Source organism: Cygnus olor, chromosome Z (genome assembly GCF_009769625.2).
Source record: "Cygnus olor isolate bCygOlo1 chromosome Z, bCygOlo1.pri.v2, whole genome shotgun sequence".
Classification (NCBI taxonomy): domain Eukaryota; kingdom Metazoa; phylum Chordata; class Aves; order Anseriformes; family Anatidae; genus Cygnus; species Cygnus olor.
Genome location: NC_049198.1, coordinates 43,428,986 through 43,448,190, shown reverse-complemented (window position 1 = coordinate 43,448,190; position 19,205 = coordinate 43,428,986). Strand labels below are relative to the sequence as shown.

The 19,205-nt window shown below is 38.7% G+C and overlaps 1 protein-coding gene across 2 annotated transcripts in view; it reads right to left on the bottom strand.

Annotated features, from left to right (window-relative positions):
* The window catches only part of DAPK1 (death associated protein kinase 1), an 89,211-nt gene that overhangs the window by 24,485 nt on the left and 45,521 nt on the right, over positions 1-19,205 (bottom strand). For both annotated transcript variants that reach the window (XM_040540412.1, XM_040540413.1), the window contains 12 exons: positions 14,816-14,954; positions 12,179-12,308; positions 11,849-11,897; positions 11,688-11,714; positions 11,121-11,273; positions 10,924-10,969; positions 9,215-9,304; positions 7,878-7,970; positions 4,676-4,795; positions 3,389-3,487; positions 2,447-2,545; positions 1,194-1,292 (listed from right to left, as the gene is read on the bottom strand). In XM_040540412.1, the coding sequence (XP_040396346.1) occupies positions 1,194-1,292; positions 2,447-2,545; positions 3,389-3,487; positions 4,676-4,795; positions 7,878-7,970; positions 9,215-9,304; positions 10,924-10,969; positions 11,121-11,273; positions 11,688-11,714; positions 11,849-11,897; positions 12,179-12,308; positions 14,816-14,954 (1,144 nt within the window). The remainder of the gene's footprint in view (positions 1-1,193; positions 1,293-2,446; positions 2,546-3,388; positions 3,488-4,675; positions 4,796-7,877; positions 7,971-9,214; positions 9,305-10,923; positions 10,970-11,120; positions 11,274-11,687; positions 11,715-11,848; positions 11,898-12,178; positions 12,309-14,815; positions 14,955-19,205) is intronic.

Here is a 19,205-nt window from a genome sequence, read left to right as displayed (position 1 = left end):
TCATTCATAAGCAACTTCTACATCCTGTGTGCTAAGGGACTAAACCAGTGTTTAAAACAGATCACTCGCCAAGGAGATACAAAATCCCACCAGACTTGCAGCTTGAGGCAGATCACTCTACTTACCGTCTTCAAAGCACATCTAAATGATTTAGGAGTGTAGGCAGTGACTTGGGTACTTAGAAACCTGACTCCTCTAAATGCACATCACAACAAGCTTTTGAAACTGTATGCATTTTGAGTTGAGTTCAGCTGTGACTGCTTCTAATTTACTTTTTTGTTTGAACCAAGGAAGCTTCAAAACTTTCATCTCCAAAGCTCTGTACTTCATGACAGTTACATGGAACACCATTAAGAAACTACTGAAAGTATTGATTTTGTAGCCCAGTACAAACCAAGGAGGCTTACAAAGCAGAAAAAGTAATTCTATCAGATTCTGAGAAATGGGATATCCTTTCTGTACTTGACAAATAACAACGAAGAAACAGTTAGTGCATATAATATTGGAAGATTTGGACTGTATTCAAGGTTTCTTTAAAAATCCAAGGAAAAAGTTGAACAGCAAATCCTGTGGTCCTTTGGCTTGCTGCTATTTAAACAATATAAAAAAGTCCCAGAGGATGCAGGACATTGGAAGGCTCATGGAATTCCCCCCTACAGTAGACTATCAATGAAATTTGGGTTAAATGCATGGTTCGTTTGTTTGTTTTTCCCCTCCATGAACCCTTTCTTTCTTGTTTTCTCACAAGAGTTTCCTGTTCAGAGCTCACAGCAAAAAAAAAAAAACAACACGTTATTTAAAGGAGCCCTCCTGAGCTCTCCTCCCATTTTCAATAATGGGCACTTGTCACTTCCAAAATCTCTCATGCCTCATAAAAAGAATCTGAAATCAAGGCAACAACTAACAAAAAGCGTTAGCTGAACTCACAGGGCACACAGCACCACCCATACCTTCATTATGTGGAATTTCTCCATCTTTGAGATTTCAAGAAAATCTGTTTTATGAGTACAGCAGTGGTTGGTTCATGCACTCTGTTTTTGAATAGTCTTCATTCATTAAGAGGTATTAAAACCTCCATAATTCTTTTTTTTTTTTTTTTCAAATTCAAACATGCCAAGGCAAGACTAAGAGTTTTGACCACTCATAGTAAAGCTGTGTTTGTGTAAGCAAAACAGGAAGTGCCTGTGACTTACCTTGTCTTGAAAGTTTGGATTGGACCCAATACTACAGAGAAACTGAACTACATCCACGTGCCCATATCGAGCTGCAACATGAAGAGCTGTCTCCCCAGACTGCAATTAGAAAAGAACATACCAGTGTAATTTCATATGTTGCCCCCAGAGATACACCACCACGTACAGCCTGAATGCCTGTATGCTGTATAGGGTACTCCACTCTCCCTGTACGCTAATACCACACCTGCAATCAGCAGAGACCTCTAGCTCACAAACTGTAGTTGTATCTGACAGTTATCACATCACCTGACAAGGTATTTCTTCAAAGGCCTTCCTTTTCCAGAACTCATTTTCCTACTTAATTTGCTCAAGATTGCAGCCATAATGGGATTTCTGAGCAATATGAGGAAGCAGATGCATGCACAATTGGCACTGGAACATGCATTCTATTTCTATTCAGACTACCTTCCAACTCTGTACACATACATGTAAGGATGGGTCTAACACTTTGGTGCGTTCTGGCATATTTTGGTCATTACATATAATTTTTTGCAAACTTTTGTTGCAATTATATTAAAAGGAAATAGTATTTCTATTAAGAGAGTAGCCTATCTTCTAGTAGTCCTATCAGGAGTGGAGCCCTAACACTGCTAATATGCCTTGCCTTGCACTAGTTCCATGAACAAAGTAAACCAACTACATTTCACAAGTGTAGCTGCTTCTATACTAATATATGCTAATATAAAAACATTGATATGGTATAAGATTTTAACAGCAACTATCTTTTAGGGCCTATTTTGCTCAAGTAATACTGCCAGAGACAAGGTAACAGCTCATCAGCTATAAATTGTTAAGCTTCTTTATACTCAACTTAATAACAGCCAAATTTACTTGTCAGACAAAAGTGATTTTCAATCAAGAGGAATGAAAAACACAATCACGATCTTACCCTGAGATCCAAAGTGAAACCAAGTGTTCATGTGAAAATTAATTTAGGTTTGTACTTCCCCACCTACCCACCATGTACTCACCACATTTATATTCATGTTTGGTTAACATCCATCAGAATGATCAGTACATCCAGCTACTTAAAAGCTGTGTTATCACAGCCCTACATGTCAGCTTATAAAACCCAACTAAATAATCCAGTCACATTCTTAAGATTGTGGCACAGCTGAAAATCATTCCAATTGAAAGACCTCTCTCCCTGCTAACGTAAAGCTATTAAAAAAGGCTCTCTGCATGAAAGATGAAAATAATTTTGTTCTTACCTTATCCTTGACATCCAAAGGACATTTATTCTCACTGAGAAATTTCAGTGTTTCTACATGACCATGTCGAGAAGCCCAATAGATTGCATTAGATCCAGCCTGTCCAAAATGATTTGTTATAGATATCAGTGATCAATTTAGAATGCTAATTCTAAACTGTCATTGAGATACGCATGCATATACATGTGCACAGATACAGCTCAGACTCATAACAGTAAATATGAACTCATCAAATGTAACAACATATTCACTTTTTTTTTCCTTCAAGTTGGTTCAACAACTGCATGTATCAACATCACCCCTCCCCCACCCCCGCAAGGATAATTAACAGGATAACTAACTCTATGCAAGGATAATCCTTTTCATCCTTGTAAGGGAGATTTTGAGGAAGTCATAGGATAAATACCTTTGTGCTGTTTACTTTACCATCAGTTAGGTTGAGAAGCAGACAGTGTTCTAAGTTCACTTTAAATGAGCCATAGATCATTAGAAGACATTTTCAAAGAGCACTTGTTGCAAAGTGTACGCCCTTGTGACATACGAATTTTAGTTGTGCCATTCCCATCACTAAAATGTGCACTTATCATTCCATACTAAACAAGTTCACCAATTGTTTTAGGGCAATCACTAATTTGAAGTAATCGAGTCAATTTCATATGCAAGAACTTCATTTTAAGATTAGTTAGAGATTAATTAAGATTATTCACATTACAATGGCTAATAAAGTGATCAAAAATCAGAGGATACGCACTAGAAACAACTGAAGTTACTGAAGATTTGCTTTTATCTTTTTGCTACAGAGACTAGTGAATAACTTACAGAACAGGCTCTACAACCCAGAATTTTTATTTCCAATAAAAACTGGTCCAAGCTGCTTGTTCTATGCTAACTGTATTGAAAAACAAAAACTTATACAGAATGGTGACAAAGCAGAACCCTGACCTTATCTTGGACGTCAATACGGGATCCACGTTTTAGAAGCAACTGAAGCATCTGAATGTTTCCACAGCCAGCAGCAATGAGTAGCGGAGGTGTTCCATGCTAACAATGAAATACAAGCAAGAACAGTGTTTTTTAATTTTTGAAGCATTAAGAAAAGCAAATGGAATCAAATGAAGGCAGCGAATGGCATATCTCTGGATCTCCAGTTTCAAAGAAGTCCTCAGGGAATATCGTATAGTAAATAATTCATCCCTTTGTCCAAATAAATTTATTACATACCAATTTTCCACATTTTGGGGGTGAAGCCACATTTACTAAATGATACACCACATACTAAAAGCATGCTTTTCAAAGTAGGGATACTAACGTTAAGCTCTCAGTTAGCTAAATCTGGCAAGAACATTCCCCTTTGCAATTTCTTTGTAACTACATTTTAAATAGCTTGAAAGAGAGAATAGAAGAGTACAGAAAGAATATCTAAGTTTTGGCCACAATATCTCAAAGACACAACCCATCAGCAACATATTAGAAAGTTAAATGGGCTGCAGCATTAAAAAAAAAAATGTAATTCTTATTTGAAAGGTTTGGGACCTCTTCACAGGAAAATAATAAATGCTTCACTTTTACAGTACTCTTCATGAATACTTCTTAAAGCATTTTATAATGAATATCAGTATAATCATTCAAAAAAGTATAAACCAGAGCAGAGATGATTTAACAGTTAAACAGCAGAACCAGCAACAGAACCCTGGTGTCAGTTCCATTAGTACTTCCATTAGTATAGCAGGATAATGAAATACTTCTGTAGGCAAGTCATTTTGTTTCTAAAAATGAACGGCACAATCTAACACTATGTTCACATATCCAGTTTCTGCTGTATTGGACTTTTGCTCTTAACAGTGCTTTGCAAATTAAGTTTCGTCAGTCTGGTTCTTCATATATGTTCACCCATCTTCATCTGCTATAAGAAACAATTGCAAACAAAAGCAAAGGCTGATATCTAATATACCAGAGCTCTTTTCAGTAGATTAGATTAATACTTTTTCAAGGGCTTAGTATTTCAAAAACACATTTTGTCCTCCTTTTTTGAGGTAGTTTTTGAGGTAGTTTGAGAAGACTGTAAGCAGAACATATTAAAATTTCCCTTAAAGAAAGGCAGAGTAATTTCACATCCACTTGACATTTCTTTTTTATTTCAGGTGTTATATTTCTATTACAGCCACATTACTCTATTCAACAGGGTGAGAGCTAGTCCCCCACCCACCTCAGCACAGACCCACACTCTACCTTGTTAGGTTGATTGACATCATAATTTGTCAGCGATCCCAGAAGGTGCTGTAATCCAGGAACATTGTCATCATTGATGGCATGAATAATAGCTTTCATCACAAAAGAATCTTCTTCATCCTTGTAATTAAAGAGAAAGAAGAAAAACTTAGCTTCAGGAAAAACAACCCCTCTCCATCTCTACAGTTGCCAAGACACTGAAAAATTTTAAAAAGTAAAATTTAAAAAATCTTCAGCTGAAAGCTGAAGCATCTAGCTGAAAGGCACACACACTGCTTGAAAACCCACACCAAAAACCCCCGTACCTCTTCTAACACAGTATTTCATCAATAGACCGATTATTCACTGAGATTCCAAGCAGGGTTTCTTTTACTAGATGTACTTTTTTCTTCCTCCTTGGACTTTCAAGAGATGCAACACTTGCATTAAGCAAAACCGACTACAAGCACGTATCCAAAGGGGAACGGTTAGAAACCTACTACAACACCTGAACACACAACCGTATGGTGCTGGATGGGATCCACCCAAGGGTGCTGAAGGAACTGGCAGAAGCGCCCACCAAGCCACTTACAATAATTTACCAGCAAGTCCTGGATAACCAGGAAGGTATCAGTTGACTGTGGGCTGGTGAATGTGATGCCTAGCTACAAGAAGGGCAGAAAGGAAGATCTAGGGAATTACAGGCCTGTCAGTCTGACCTGGGTGCCAGGGAAGGTAATGGAGCAGATCATCATGAATGTCATCACATGACACATACAGGACAACCAGGTGACCAGACCCAGTAAGCATGGGTTTATGAACCCATGCTTGACTAGCCTCATCTCCTTCTATGACAAGATGACTCACATAGTAGATGAGAAGGCTGTAAATTTTGTTTACTTGTACTTCAGCAAGGCATTCGATACATTTTTCCATAGCCTTATCCTGGAGAAACTGGCTGCTCATGGCTTGTACAGATGTACACTAGCTAAAAATCTGGCTGCATGGCTGGGCCCAAATGGTCTTTGTGAATGGATTTAAATCCTGTTGGTGGCCAGTCACAAGTGGTGTTCCCTAGAGCTCAGTACTGGTGCCAGTTTTGTTTAATATCTTTATCAATTATACTGAGTGCACCCTAAGTAAGTCTGCAGACGTGACTAAGTTAGGTGGGAGTGCTGTTCTTGGGTGTAGGAAGGCTCATCAGAGTGATCAGGATAGGCTGGATTAATATGCCAAGGCCAACTGCATGACATTCAACAAGGCTAAGCGTCAGGTCTTGCACTTGGGCCATAACAACCCCATGCAATGCTACAGGCTTGGGGCAGAGTGGCTGGGAAGCCACCTAGCACGAAGGGACCAGGGGGAGCTGGCTGACAGCCAGCTGAATGTGAGCCAGCAGTGTGCCCAGGTGGCCAAGAAGGCCAATGGCATCCTGGCTTGTATCAGGAATAGTGTAGCCAGCAGGACCAGGGAGGTGATGGTTCCCCTGTGCTCGGCTCTGGTGAGGCCGCACCTCGAGTACTGCGTTCAGCTTTGGGCCCCTCACAACAAGAAGGACATTGAGGCCCTGGAGTGTGTCCAGAGAAGGGCTACAAAGCTGGCGAAGGGCCTGGAACACAAGTCCTATGAGGAGCAGCTGAGGGAAATGGGGTTGTTTAGTCTGGAGAAGAGCAGGCTGAGGGGGAATCTTACTGCTGTCTGTAACCACCTGAAAGGCAGCTTCAGTGAAGCTCTTTTCTCAGGTGACAAGTGATAGGATGCAAGGAAACAGACTTAAGTTGCACCAGGGGAGGTTTAGATTGCGTATCGGGAAGAATTTCTTCACAGAAGAGGTAGTGAGGCATTGGAACAAGCTGCCCAGGGAAGTGGTGGAGTCACCATCCCTGGAGATACTTAAGAGATGTGTGGATGTGGCGCTTAGGGACATAGTTTATTGGTGGACTTGTAGTGTTAGGTGGATCTTATGATCTTAAAGGTCTTTTCCAACATAAATGGTTCTATGATTCTATGTGATAGAAACATAAAAAAAAAAAAGTGGTACACAAAAAAATGCAGAATCAATCTTTCTGCTATCCACAGATATGCTGCAGGAGATGTACCTTTGACCTAGTTTTCATCTTTTCAAATAGACCAGGTAAGAATCTGGAACATAAATAATGAGCCTAGATTCCTTTGCAGACATAACTATTTTTCATCCATGCACTAAAATGTCAGAGAAATGAAATTCACTGAGCCCAATATTTGAACCACTTAACTTCTCTCTCCTGAGGTTTCTGATTTTTAGAAAACTAATGTTACACTACAATTCCTTCTGCTCCAACACAGGTGTGAAATGATGATGTGGTGTTAAAAGGCATAGTGACAGGTGACAAGCTAGGGTGGGGGAGGCAGGGAAAGTGGGGGAAGAGAATAGAATGTAGAAGCATAAAGATGGGAGGAGTAAAATGGAAAAAGAAGTGTGGGGTTACACAGGAGGGACACAGAAAAGATAACAGGAATAAAAAATGCGTTGCAGCATTTCTGAAGTTTGATCCTCTTAATGCAGAGAACAGATGAAGCTACCCAGCTCTAAACATGTTAACATACATACATACATCGCTGATCACAGGGAATTTGTGAAGCATGTATTGAAATCTGGAGAGTAAGCTAAATAAGAATGCTTTTGGATTTACAAGCATTTGTAATCTCAAAGCATACAACAATTGCTCCTGACTACTTAAATCCAGTACACATATACAACGCCAGAGACTGAATACTGGCCAACTCTAAAATTTCGTTCTTAAATAACTGCTTACTCTGATACTGCTGTCTAGCATTCATTGCATATATGGGGGCTCTATAATTCTGAATACTCTGTTAAAAGAAATGCAGTACTGTTTAATGCTGCACAGTGCCATGAAAAAATCAGATGCAACCTTTTCATATTATAATTGCTATAGTACTAAAATTCCTCCTGAACAAAACGTAAAAAACGAGATAAGTGAATTTCAGGCTCTGACTATCAGCTTCAATATGGTAATTAATAAATGACACTTCAAGGCTTTTGACATGCAGAACATCAGACTACGGATAACTGACCTTTGTAGCTTTAAAATCTCCGTTTTCCTACAAACGAGTTTAATTAATCCTTCACATTTACAATTGTCCAATATTCTTATTAGAATAATTTCAGAAAATGTTTCAGACGTATTAAGACTTTCTAATAATGTAAATATTCACTTACCAGAGTATCATCACTTCTAGCGACACTCATATTACTTCTGGACAAGAAGGATCTTGATAATCTTTGGCACAAGGATATTAAGCGCACTGATTGCTTTTTAAAAAAAAGAAGAGAAAAGCTTCATTAAAAATGAAAGAATCAAAACAGAATACTTATGATAGAATGCTGTTGCAAATATTTTAAAGGAAGACTGTCATATTTGCATCAGAGACAGGAGTTTGATTTTGACCTCTCCCCCATCTACTTTTTATATTGCATTTGAATATTCAATTTCATTTAGAATTTATAATGCAAATAGGCTAGTCATATACATGAGCAAAACTACATAGTATTTTTGGATTGCTATTATTTCACAAAGCTGTTCAAATACACAGCAAAACAGATTTGTATTACATCCTTTTGTTTACACTGAAAATATTTAAATGAATGGATTTTAAAGCACGTAAACACAGAAAACCTAAACTGAGCACAAAATAGCTGATACCATTCCTTTAAGTTTTTATTGTAATATGTTTTTAAGATACTCCTAGACCTACCTTTTTATTCTAGAGAAGCAAATTAATATTTCAATTTCATAAATAACATAGAAGTTCACTTAACAGAGACACTAAAACTGGCAAAAGGAAACAAAAAGTACATACTTAGCTGGATATTTTGTGCTTTTGCTCGATGGCTTAGCACAATCATCCTATTTCCTGGCCTCTCTGGCAATCAATACAACTCCTTTTCTAATAATAAGGGCCTCTGTTGTCTCATATTTCACTCTACTCATGATAAACAATAGTCCTGTCCTTACTTAGTATCAGTGCTAACTCCCCAGTGTGTGTGTTGAAGAAGGAGCACTTTCAGCTAATATCTTGCCCCATTTCTGGAAAGATTAAATGATGCTTTCTTGTAAACATGTTGGCAGTGTCAGAACAAAAATCCTTTGCAAAAGAGACCAGTTTTCCCTTCCTACTCTGTTGGGTGTTGGCATACCTGGTAGGAATAATTAATTCTGTGAGGGCTGCTTAAATGATCTTTGATTTACTGGAATTACTGCCACAGTAACATGCATCTACACACAGGAGTGTCTTTTTTCTGCAAACAGTAGCAAGACAGATGATGACAGAACACAACTAGATGCATAAAACAAACACTCCACACAAACATTTGTATGCAGATCATTAACAAAGAAGTCTTCTCCCACATCACCATGCTCAAGCACCTAATTTATTCCAAATGACATAGGAATGGGTTCTTTCTTCCTTCTCCAACCTCAAAGGCACTGATGGAGCAGGTAGGCACTACTGGATTTGTATGTCACCAGTACTCTGAAGATTTATTGAACGACTTACTTTCCATTTTCGTCGTGCTGCAAACCTTTTGAATTTCTCCATATTCACTGCAGATGCTTTTCTGCTAAGTGCTTGCTGGGTATCTTTAGGCTATGAGCAAAAGTAAAATAAAGGTGTGAAATACCCCATAATTACAACAACCAGAACTTTCATAAAGCATCTTCCTGCTGTCTTTCAATGATGACTTCCACTTACAATTACTTCATTATTACACTGTGATGATATTTCTATAATGTAAGTGCATATTTTAACATCCACAGCCTTGTGAGGCATGCAGATGACATTTCTTGAGAGAATGTCCTAAAGAAAATCTAGACCTAAGAACATTTCAAGCAATACTAATTTTCGTTGCTGTTGTTTTAAACAACAGCAACAAAAAGCCAACACCAGTAGAACATTTAGCTTTATCCTTAACCTCTCTCTGTGACAGAGGAATTGTATATAATTTCGAAGATACATCTTGTCTTCTAGGAAAATTTCCTGGCTGATTTTAAATACAGCCTTTGTTCCAGTCTCAATGTCATCAGCTGGATGCTGCGGGATCCAAAGAAAAATCATATCCCACCTATCTGTGCAGCAAGCTCTAAGGCTGCACCCTTTGAACTTCTTCATAGGCTAGCATGATGCACCAGTAACCCGTGAAGTATACCTAACTTAGCACTGCATGACATAAAACTTGAATTCATTTTTATCAAGACATACAGGTAAAGGTAAGGAGGGGAAAATGGAAAAGAGGATATGACCAGTTGAGGGGGCAGGAGGGGAACATCTGGAAAATTAAGATTAAAAAGGAACATAACATGGTACAAAACAACAGATCTCGTCGCAGGAGTGGAAACCCTGGTTTCCACAAACTTAGACAGTGCTCGCTCTACTGGTTTAAAAATCACTTCAGCATGTCCCCATTTGCTTTACATCTGTACTCTTTAAGATTAACCCATGAAAAAGTCAGCAAAGCAGATGGTATCAGTACTTCTTCCAGTAAGATCTGTAGTTCAGCATATTGCTGTAGAAGCATCTGCTCTAGGATGCTGAACTGTGAAATGGAGTGGCAGTGGCATGGAAATTCTGCCTCTGGTTCTTTGGGACGTGGGAAGGGGTCTTAGTGCATCCCCAAGACTTGAGAAATCATTACCATTGTAGACATTTCCTATTCACAACCAGAACAGGATGTGGAATTGAAAAAAAAAAGTGACATGTATTACTGCACACTTCAAGAAGATCGATAGGTCCCATTTTCTCCCCACTCAGCCTAGAAACACCGCAACAGCTTGACCCAAACCAACCTCTGGAACACTCAAAGTGGACCACTGCCCCACATCAACTGTTGTCTTCAGACTAAAGGGGGAGGAAGGACAGAAGGAAGATGGCCCTTTTACACCTAATCTAAATAAGGAGATTAGAAGATGACAAATGGACTGGATTCAGAGACTGTATTTTTGTCAGTATAATGCTCTCTGAACATTAGCTTCTCCGGTTGAGGATGATTTTTATCTTAATAATAGACTGCCACGCTTGCCTATTGCGAACTTACACAGAGGGTATCTTAATGAGGTCCACATATTAGACAGCCTTCCAAAGCAGTAGGATATATTTAACAATTATGCCAATTTTCCTTCTGAAGACTTTGTTAACTTAAAAAGTGGAAGTGGAATATGAAACGAAGAATGATTAAAAACAGAACAACAGAGAGTGAATCACATGCTAACCTTGATCCAAGGATGCAGCAAACTATCTTGAATAGTCATTCTCTTCCTTTAATAGGAGAAAAGATAGAAGTGTTTCAGGTAGTTTGAAATACATAATACTATATATTTATTAAACTAACATTTTGAAATATAATGTAATTTGAAATACTAGAGATGTTTCAGGCTGCAACAGCACATACACAAGAGGAACAACTCACTTTGGATCCTTAACTAGAAGTCTTCGTATAAAATCTTTAGCTAGGGCACTGGTATTACTGAAGAATTCTTCTTCAAACTCGTAATTCACAGCAGACACATTTGCTAATGTTTCCTGCTTGGTTTCTCCAAGAAACGGTGATGCACCACTTAGACTGCAGAAAGACAGAACATTCCTCACATTACACGTTGAAACACTGCTGTTTCAACCCTCTCAGATCAAACAACAGCAGAAAGTGAACATTTTTTTTTTCTTGCTTTAAGACTGCAAATGTATTTTCAGAAGATTTGATCCAACAGGGCAAAAAGCTTTTCTGCAATTTCAGAGAATATTGATTAAGATAAAGACCCACTGTGGAATGATACCTACAGATCTGATGGCAGCTTCCCATGCTATCTCAGTGCTGACTAATGGCCATTCTAATCAATAACTCTACTACTGCTTTTATGATCATTCAACTTGAAACATCCCGCGCTACCAAAATGGCTTGAGTTGTATAGACACCACCAAAAACCCCCAAATAAAAAACTAGCACTTCTAAGAACAGACCACAGACTTTGGTACTTACAGAATGTAAGTTATTACACCAATGCTCCTGGAGTGAAAAGAAAAAAAAGGGGGGGGGGGGGGGAGAGAGAAACAGATGGAGGGAGAGAGAAAAGGAAAAAAATAAGGTTAGAACATAAGAATAATAATGAGATTTATTTCAAATAAGATCCAGTAACTCACCACATATCAGCTTCAAGACCAAGAGGTTCATAATTTACTATTTCAGGAGCTAAAGGAGAAAATAGGTAGATCAGCATATAGTCAATGAACAGATCCATTTAACTCTGAGCCTATATATGTTAGAGATAATAAGCTAAGATGCTGATAGATAAAAATACCTTTAATGAAAATCCAAGTCAGGACTGAATGCTACCAATTGCTTAGTTACATTTCAAAATGTCACAAAGTACACACAAATTACATAATCTGTAACTTGGCCAAACCAAGCTAAGCCAACATTTACCGTTTCATAGATTGAGAAAGAATAGTTTGAAGAAACAATTTTCTCACCAACAAACTCCGGCGTTCCAAAGATATTCTTGAATTCATTTCCAAAGTCAATTTTGTGTGCTAAACCAAAGTCAATAATCTTGATTCGAGGCTTTGGTACATTCCTGTCCAACAACATTATGTTTTCAGGCTTTGAGAAGGAGGAATGGAGAGAGAAAAAGATTATACATAGGTACAACACATCTGATACATACTAGCACTTTTCAACACTGAGCACTTCTCATTTCTGCTTTCAGTCTCTTGAAATGTGTTGTCAGCAGAAAATTCCTGCCTTTTCCTATCAATATCTAACATATCCTAAAAATTAACTACAGGAAATCAGGATTCCGTGTTTATGACAGACTGGTGTGATTTCCACAGGGATAAGATTTTACCTCTTGTGGATACAACAGTTGCAGTTTTCATTTGTACAGACCCAAGTGAAACATATTGTCTACAGTAAAGATCACAACTCCTGTGCTAGGGAGCATGTAGTAGTAGTGCTGGGAGCATGGAGGAAGCAAAGTTGCAAAACTAGTATTTGGTTAACATTAATCAAATACTAGGTTAACATTACTCCCTGGAAGAGATTTCTTTCACAGAGATCTCCTACACAGTATTCGTTGTAGAGATTTATACTGTGCTGTGTTTTGGATTTTGGTGAAAATAATGCTGACAAAACAGCGATGTTTTAGTTGTTGAAGAACAGTGCTTGCACTGAGTCAAGGAGTTTTCAAGCTTTTTATATTGCCCTGCCAGCGAGGAGGCTGGGGGTGCACAAGGAGCTGGGAGGGGATGCAGCCTGAACAACAGGCCCAGGCTGACCAGATGGATATTCAATACCCCACGGCATCAAGCTGAACAACGAAACTGTGGGAACCAAGGAGGAAGGGGGCAACATGTTCAGATGGTGCTTGTCTTCCCAAGAAACCATTATACACGTTGAGCCCTGCTTTGCTGGAAGTGGCCGAACACCTGCCTGCCAGTGGGAAGCAGCAAATGGATTACTTGTCTGGCTTTGCTTGTATACTCGGTTTTTGCTCTACCTAGTAAACTGTCTTTATCTCAACCCATGAGTTCTTGATTTTTCACCTTTCCATATCTCTCCCCCATCCCACCTGGGGAGAGCGAGTGAGTGGCTGTGCTGTACTTAGGTGTCTGATGGGGCTGAATCACAGCAGGTGACAAGCAGTAGGATGCTAGGAAACGGTCTCAAGTTGCACCAAGGGAAGTTTAGCTTGGATATTAGGAAGAATGTCTTAAAGGAGAGAGTGGTCAGGCATTGGAACGGGCTGCACAGGGAAGTGGTGGATTCGCCTCCCTGGAAACAAATTAAATAAAGAGATGTGTGGACGTGGCACTAAGGGACATGGTTCAGTGATGAGGATTGGCAGGTCAGGTTGATGGTTGGACCTGGTGATCTTGAAGGTCTTTTCCAGTCTAAATGATTCCATGATTCTATAAGCTGGCATGCTCTTCAGAGCTCTTGGATCTACATCCATACCGTTCACACTGTAAAAAAGTGCTTCTGGAGCCATGAATAACAGCTCTTTCTCATCACCCTTCTTTTACCTCTCTTCCTCAATCACAGGGGCTGATATGTAGGTGATTGTGATGGTAAACCACATGCAAAATGAATTTCCTTCTCTTTCCCTTGTTACATATCGCTTGCATAATTTTATTGCTCTTGCTTATACCTTAATCCACATATTCTTAGTATCAGGTGAAAGGATGTTTTGCTTTATTGCAAACATATTGGCAAAATTTTTAAATATTAGGTTGTAAGACATTGAAGGAATATACTTTGTAGATTCATAACTCTCTTACTGTTATACAAAGAAAAAAAATATATTGCTGTGGGTTATGAGTATGAGACTGGAAAAGATATGCCTACATTGAAAAAAATCCCTTTCTTTCTCATCACCAGAATACAGCAATCCCTTTCAGAAATGTATTGCACTATAATAATTATGCCTCCTTTTCCTATTACAGACATAGCTGCCAACTCCAGCAGACCTCAGGAAACATTCAGCTGCCTATCTATCAAAAAATCTTACATAGGAAAACATACTTAAATTGAAACATTAAAAAGCAATAACTGCGTTTAGATATAAAAGATCTCTTTTCACTACCCACAGGATGCAATTGACAGTATTTCTTAAAAAAATCCCTAACAATTACAACCAGCCAACCTTCCACCCATCCAGAAGAAAATAATCTATCTGCTCTACAAGAATCTTTGTACTCTATCCTATAGTGTTTTCATTTAGTACCTATAAGTAACATTCACATAAACATACAATGTATGTAACAGCAAAAAGAAGAAATTTGATGAAAGGCATCCTGGTCAGGACGTTTTAACCAGATTCCATTCACATTCCACAAAATCATAATCTTTATTTCAAAATTGCTTCCTCAGAATGGTTTCATTTTTATAGAAGTTGCCATTTTCCAAGAAGAATCTTATATTAAAAACAGATGGGATCTTTTTACGGTTCAGTAATTTCTTTTCAATGGCTGAGCTTTTCCCTGTCTACATAAGTTAGCAAAACAAAACTACAGCCAAGATCTGCATGATGGCAGTTTTCTGGCTCGTGTTACAAAAGACTTTAATGGATGTTGCTTGCAGTTGTATGCATTCTTATCTGCTTAACATACCTTTAGATCAAAGTGGGCAATTTGCAGAGAATGTAGATACTGAACTCCATTAAGTATTTGTTTGAGAAATTCTGTGGCTTCCTCCTCCGTGAGAGACTCTTTTTCAGCTAAGAAGTCGAAGAGCTCTCCACCTGCAACACTTGGAGAGCAGCAACAGAATTAGTGACAAGCATGTTTTAACCTATGGGGTCGATTTACCTTAACAATTCTCAGACAACCTTGGAAAACAGTCAGAAGCTTTACAAGTTGTCAATATGAAAACAGAAGGTGGAAAACAATTCAATACTTGAAACAGTAATTACCCCTCCTCCCCACGAAGAAGAAAGACTACGATAAAACCAGCTATTTTCAAACACAGAAAAGTTGAAACATACATACATATATACATAGTTATCTGTATCTAAATTTAAATGATGTAAAACCCACATACTCTATGTACATTTAAAAGAATAAAACTGAATTTGAAGTTAAATATACTCAAAACATGCTAATATAACTGAACAGAAAATAAAATATGACTTGGCTCATACACAAGTATAACAGGCTTTGTTTGTTTTCTTATTGGAAAATATAAATTCAAAGTTTACTTTCAAATAGTTACTAGCAGCTATCTTACTATCATTTTTCTTAAATTATTTTTTACATTTAATTTAAAGAGAAAACAAAAACAAAACCTCCCCAAACTATTCAACCCTTTGAAAACATACTGTCTTGTCTTAAACAGTGCATTACATTGCGCACATTAAGTTGTGCTCAAACATTACCACACCTTCCCTAACAAGGAAAAGCCACTACTGCTCTTAAGACTATTTCCTGCAATCCATTTAGCTGTGCAGGAAGAAAGAGAGGTAAGAACTGAGGAGGGTACGTAAGCACGTCAATACTTTTTTGCATCCGCGGGAGAGAAATAAACTGAAGATGACCCTTTTCTCAGCTCACTTAGCAGTCTGGCAGGAGTGATGATAATTGTCAGCAGAAAAACAGACACAGAATTAAGTGAATAGGAAACAGGATCCACAACTTCTCTAAAAAAAACAACAAAGCTCCTTTCAGTTTAAGGCCACCTACTGGGATGACTGGCCACTCTGGCAACTAGTTTTTCCAGGTTACAAAACAGCACTATTACACAGGAAGGTGTTAAGAGACTGCAAAGATGGTCATACTATTCCCCGTATTTTACACGATATTGATATTTTTAAAAAATTATCAGAAAGTACAACCTAATTTATGGTGCCTTTCAGCAGGGAAAAAACAATCTGTTCACAATTTAAAGATCTGCTTATGAAAAATAATGGGATTAACATATAACAATAGCTAAACAGTCTGAGCAAGTTTCTGGAAATACATTTGACTTGCTTTATCATGTCTACTTTTCAAGAGACTTAATCTGCATTATTGTAATGCAAATTGCATGGAAAGTGCATTTTAATGAGTTCTTGGAGCCTTCACTGAGCCGCCTAGAAGATAATCAGAGTATTGTTTTGGGTATTGTTTATGGTGTTGTAATATTTTCTTCATGAAAGTAATTATTAAAATGAAGTGTCATTAAATGCAAGAATTACAGACTGGAAGGGAGAGAGGTCATTTTAATAATCTTTTTTGTTTTAGAAACATGAAAATGGAATTCCTGCAGATTAAATACAGTTCATTATCTTACACAGGCTGGTCAGAAAGATATTACAAATGGCTGTGCAGGCATATTTCCTCGTTCTTTGCTTCTCTCTGAGAAAGGCAAAAGGCTTTCAGGCTAAGGTATGCACTTCTCCACTGTGCTTCCTGATGACAAACAGAGGCCTGGATGGTGACGCAGCGCTGGCATTTCTCTTCATTTCCAGTTATTAGGCCAAAGGACCTAAACATCACACAAAACTCATCTGAGTGGATGCCTGCTGCAGCTGCCCCAAGGATGTTAGCTGGAATACGCTCATGCCATGCAGTGAAGGCAGACTCACAGGGGCTACCATTCAAGCTGGTGAGCAGCTATGTCAGCAGTCGCAGCAGAACAGCACCTTAACACACTCTGGTTTGGCACGGGAGTGACTGTCACACAGTAAGCTGGCAGAGCCGAACCCTCGGGTGAGGAAGAAATCGAGGCTGCAACAAGCACACTGTTATTTGGTATACTTTTCATGTAGATCAGCCTCCTTGTGAAACAGTGTAAGTGGCTGCTTAAGCAGCTATCACAGCTGCTGTACACATACTCAAATCATGCATTTTCAGCAGTGTTTACTTGCAAGATCGTGCTTCCCACTTCAGAGTCTAAAGCAGGCTATTCAAGTGCCACACAGGTATGTATCTGTTCTAAGGCTGTTCCCTCTTGCACTTATTTCTGTTGGCATTTCAAAGATACTTGGTGTCTGCGAAACTTGCTAGTCATCCACACGAACACTAGCACTCATAACAAATTTCTTTCAGCTCTGAAAGACAAGATTTAATTTAACACTCAGAGTTTAGTCATTTTTGAGACACAGTTGTGTTTGTTAGGTATTACTGAAAAATGGAAAAAGCCTTCCCATCCTCAGCTTCTTCTTAACTGCAATTGTTCTGTTTCGGGGATTTTCACATCCTGAAAGTTTAGACCACATGAAATTACAAGTTTAACATACACTGTTTCTTGCGTGTCTCAAAGATGTCGCATTTACGAATAGCTAACTGCATGGGATCACATACATGTGCTGCTGAGTACGATCATCCTGTCTTTGCCAAAGGTCTTAGAATAATGTGAAATAAAACACTACCTATATTTTGCAGGTAATATACCTAGTGCTTGCAAATCTAGAAACAAAGATCTAAAGAAGATATGTCAAAATATTTTCTTTAAATTGGGAGCTAAATAGCAGGACTGGTAGATTTTTCCAAAGCGTCATGTGCTTTTTTGTGCTTAACTGTTTTTTTCTGCAATGCTTCCTCAAGCAATATCCGAATGAGGAGAGACAAGTTCTAACACACTCAAAGCACTGATCCTGAGCCAGCTGTAGCTCTGATCTGAGGGACTGCAGCGCACCCCTCCACATGATGCACCTTATCTGAAAATGCCTGGAGTGAAATCAATCCCATGTGGTTTCAACTCACAGACTAGGCCATTATAACTTTTTCTGTTGGTAATTTCTCAGCTGCTGGGAGTGAACACAGTACCTCAGGTTCTTCCCTTTGAGAGCTGTGATGGTAGGTAAGCACAGTGCCCAGACAGCTTTCCAGAACAAGTAAAGCTAAATTTTACTGGTAGGGACATAAAGCACAAGAGAAACAGGGTTATACAACAATAGTGACTAAAATGCTAAACAAGACAATCTAGAAACTCAGAAAAGGCCAGCTTCCCAGGAAGCCTCCATGGACTCTGTGCTTACTTGTTCCCTTAAATAAACTCACATCCCTATGAGAGCTTAATAAGGCAGGTATTGTTTCTTAGCTTCCTTTTAATGCTTATCAGAAAACTGCTTATTCTGCTACCTTCCTGCTGACTCTGGTTAGGTCTAATATTAAACTACATCACCACAGGAATACAGGAAAACACTGTACTGGTACAAGGTAATCGCTTTAAAACAAGTCATAGAGTGTTAGTGCAGGTCCACACTCAACATCCCTTACAAGCTAAGTTTCCATTCTGCAATTTATTCACTGGATCACAGTTCTTTTGATCTATCAGCAGAGTCTGTTTTCACAGATTTTATAGCTAGATTATATACCTAGACTCACTAGATAATCTTGAGTGGTCTTCCAAAAACTATAGACTAAGAAACTGCTTAAAACAAGCCAGTAGAAGACACTGGTTGTATAATATATAATACACTTCAGTTTTCATGAATCTGACGCCATTAGTTTTTAAAGTCTAGTACTTCAGCCAGGATAATGTAGTTCCATACTAAATAAACACAGTATATTTTATTATCCTGTGCTCAGCTTCAGATGTGAAACTGCAAGCCAGAATTTTAACAACAAAAACCCCTTCCTGCACAGAATACCTGCACATAGCTTTATCCCACGCACAGCAGCAGTCTCAGGCTGAAGGAGAAGGGGGAGACTTTTCCGTATCTCAACGCCTAAGACCAATCTTTATAAATTTCAGCTTCTCCCAAGAAGTACGCTGAATTCATCTCTATTACAGTGCTCCAGGATTTTTTCTACTTTACCAGAAACAGGTTAGGTTTGAGGTCGCCTGTATGAACGTCCTGTTTAAATCTGGCTGAAACCAGATGACTGCACAGGTTTCCCTGCAGCCAGAGAATTGCACAACCCAGCTTCCAGCTTGCCTGTATGACCCTACCTACTCAGGGATCCACACAGCAGCATCTAAATGACTGCTGCCAACCACGGACTGGCTGAGACCTCCTTCCCCCAGGGAGCAGAGGCAATGGGCTCGCTAAGCGCAAGGGTTTCCTCCGGCAGAGCA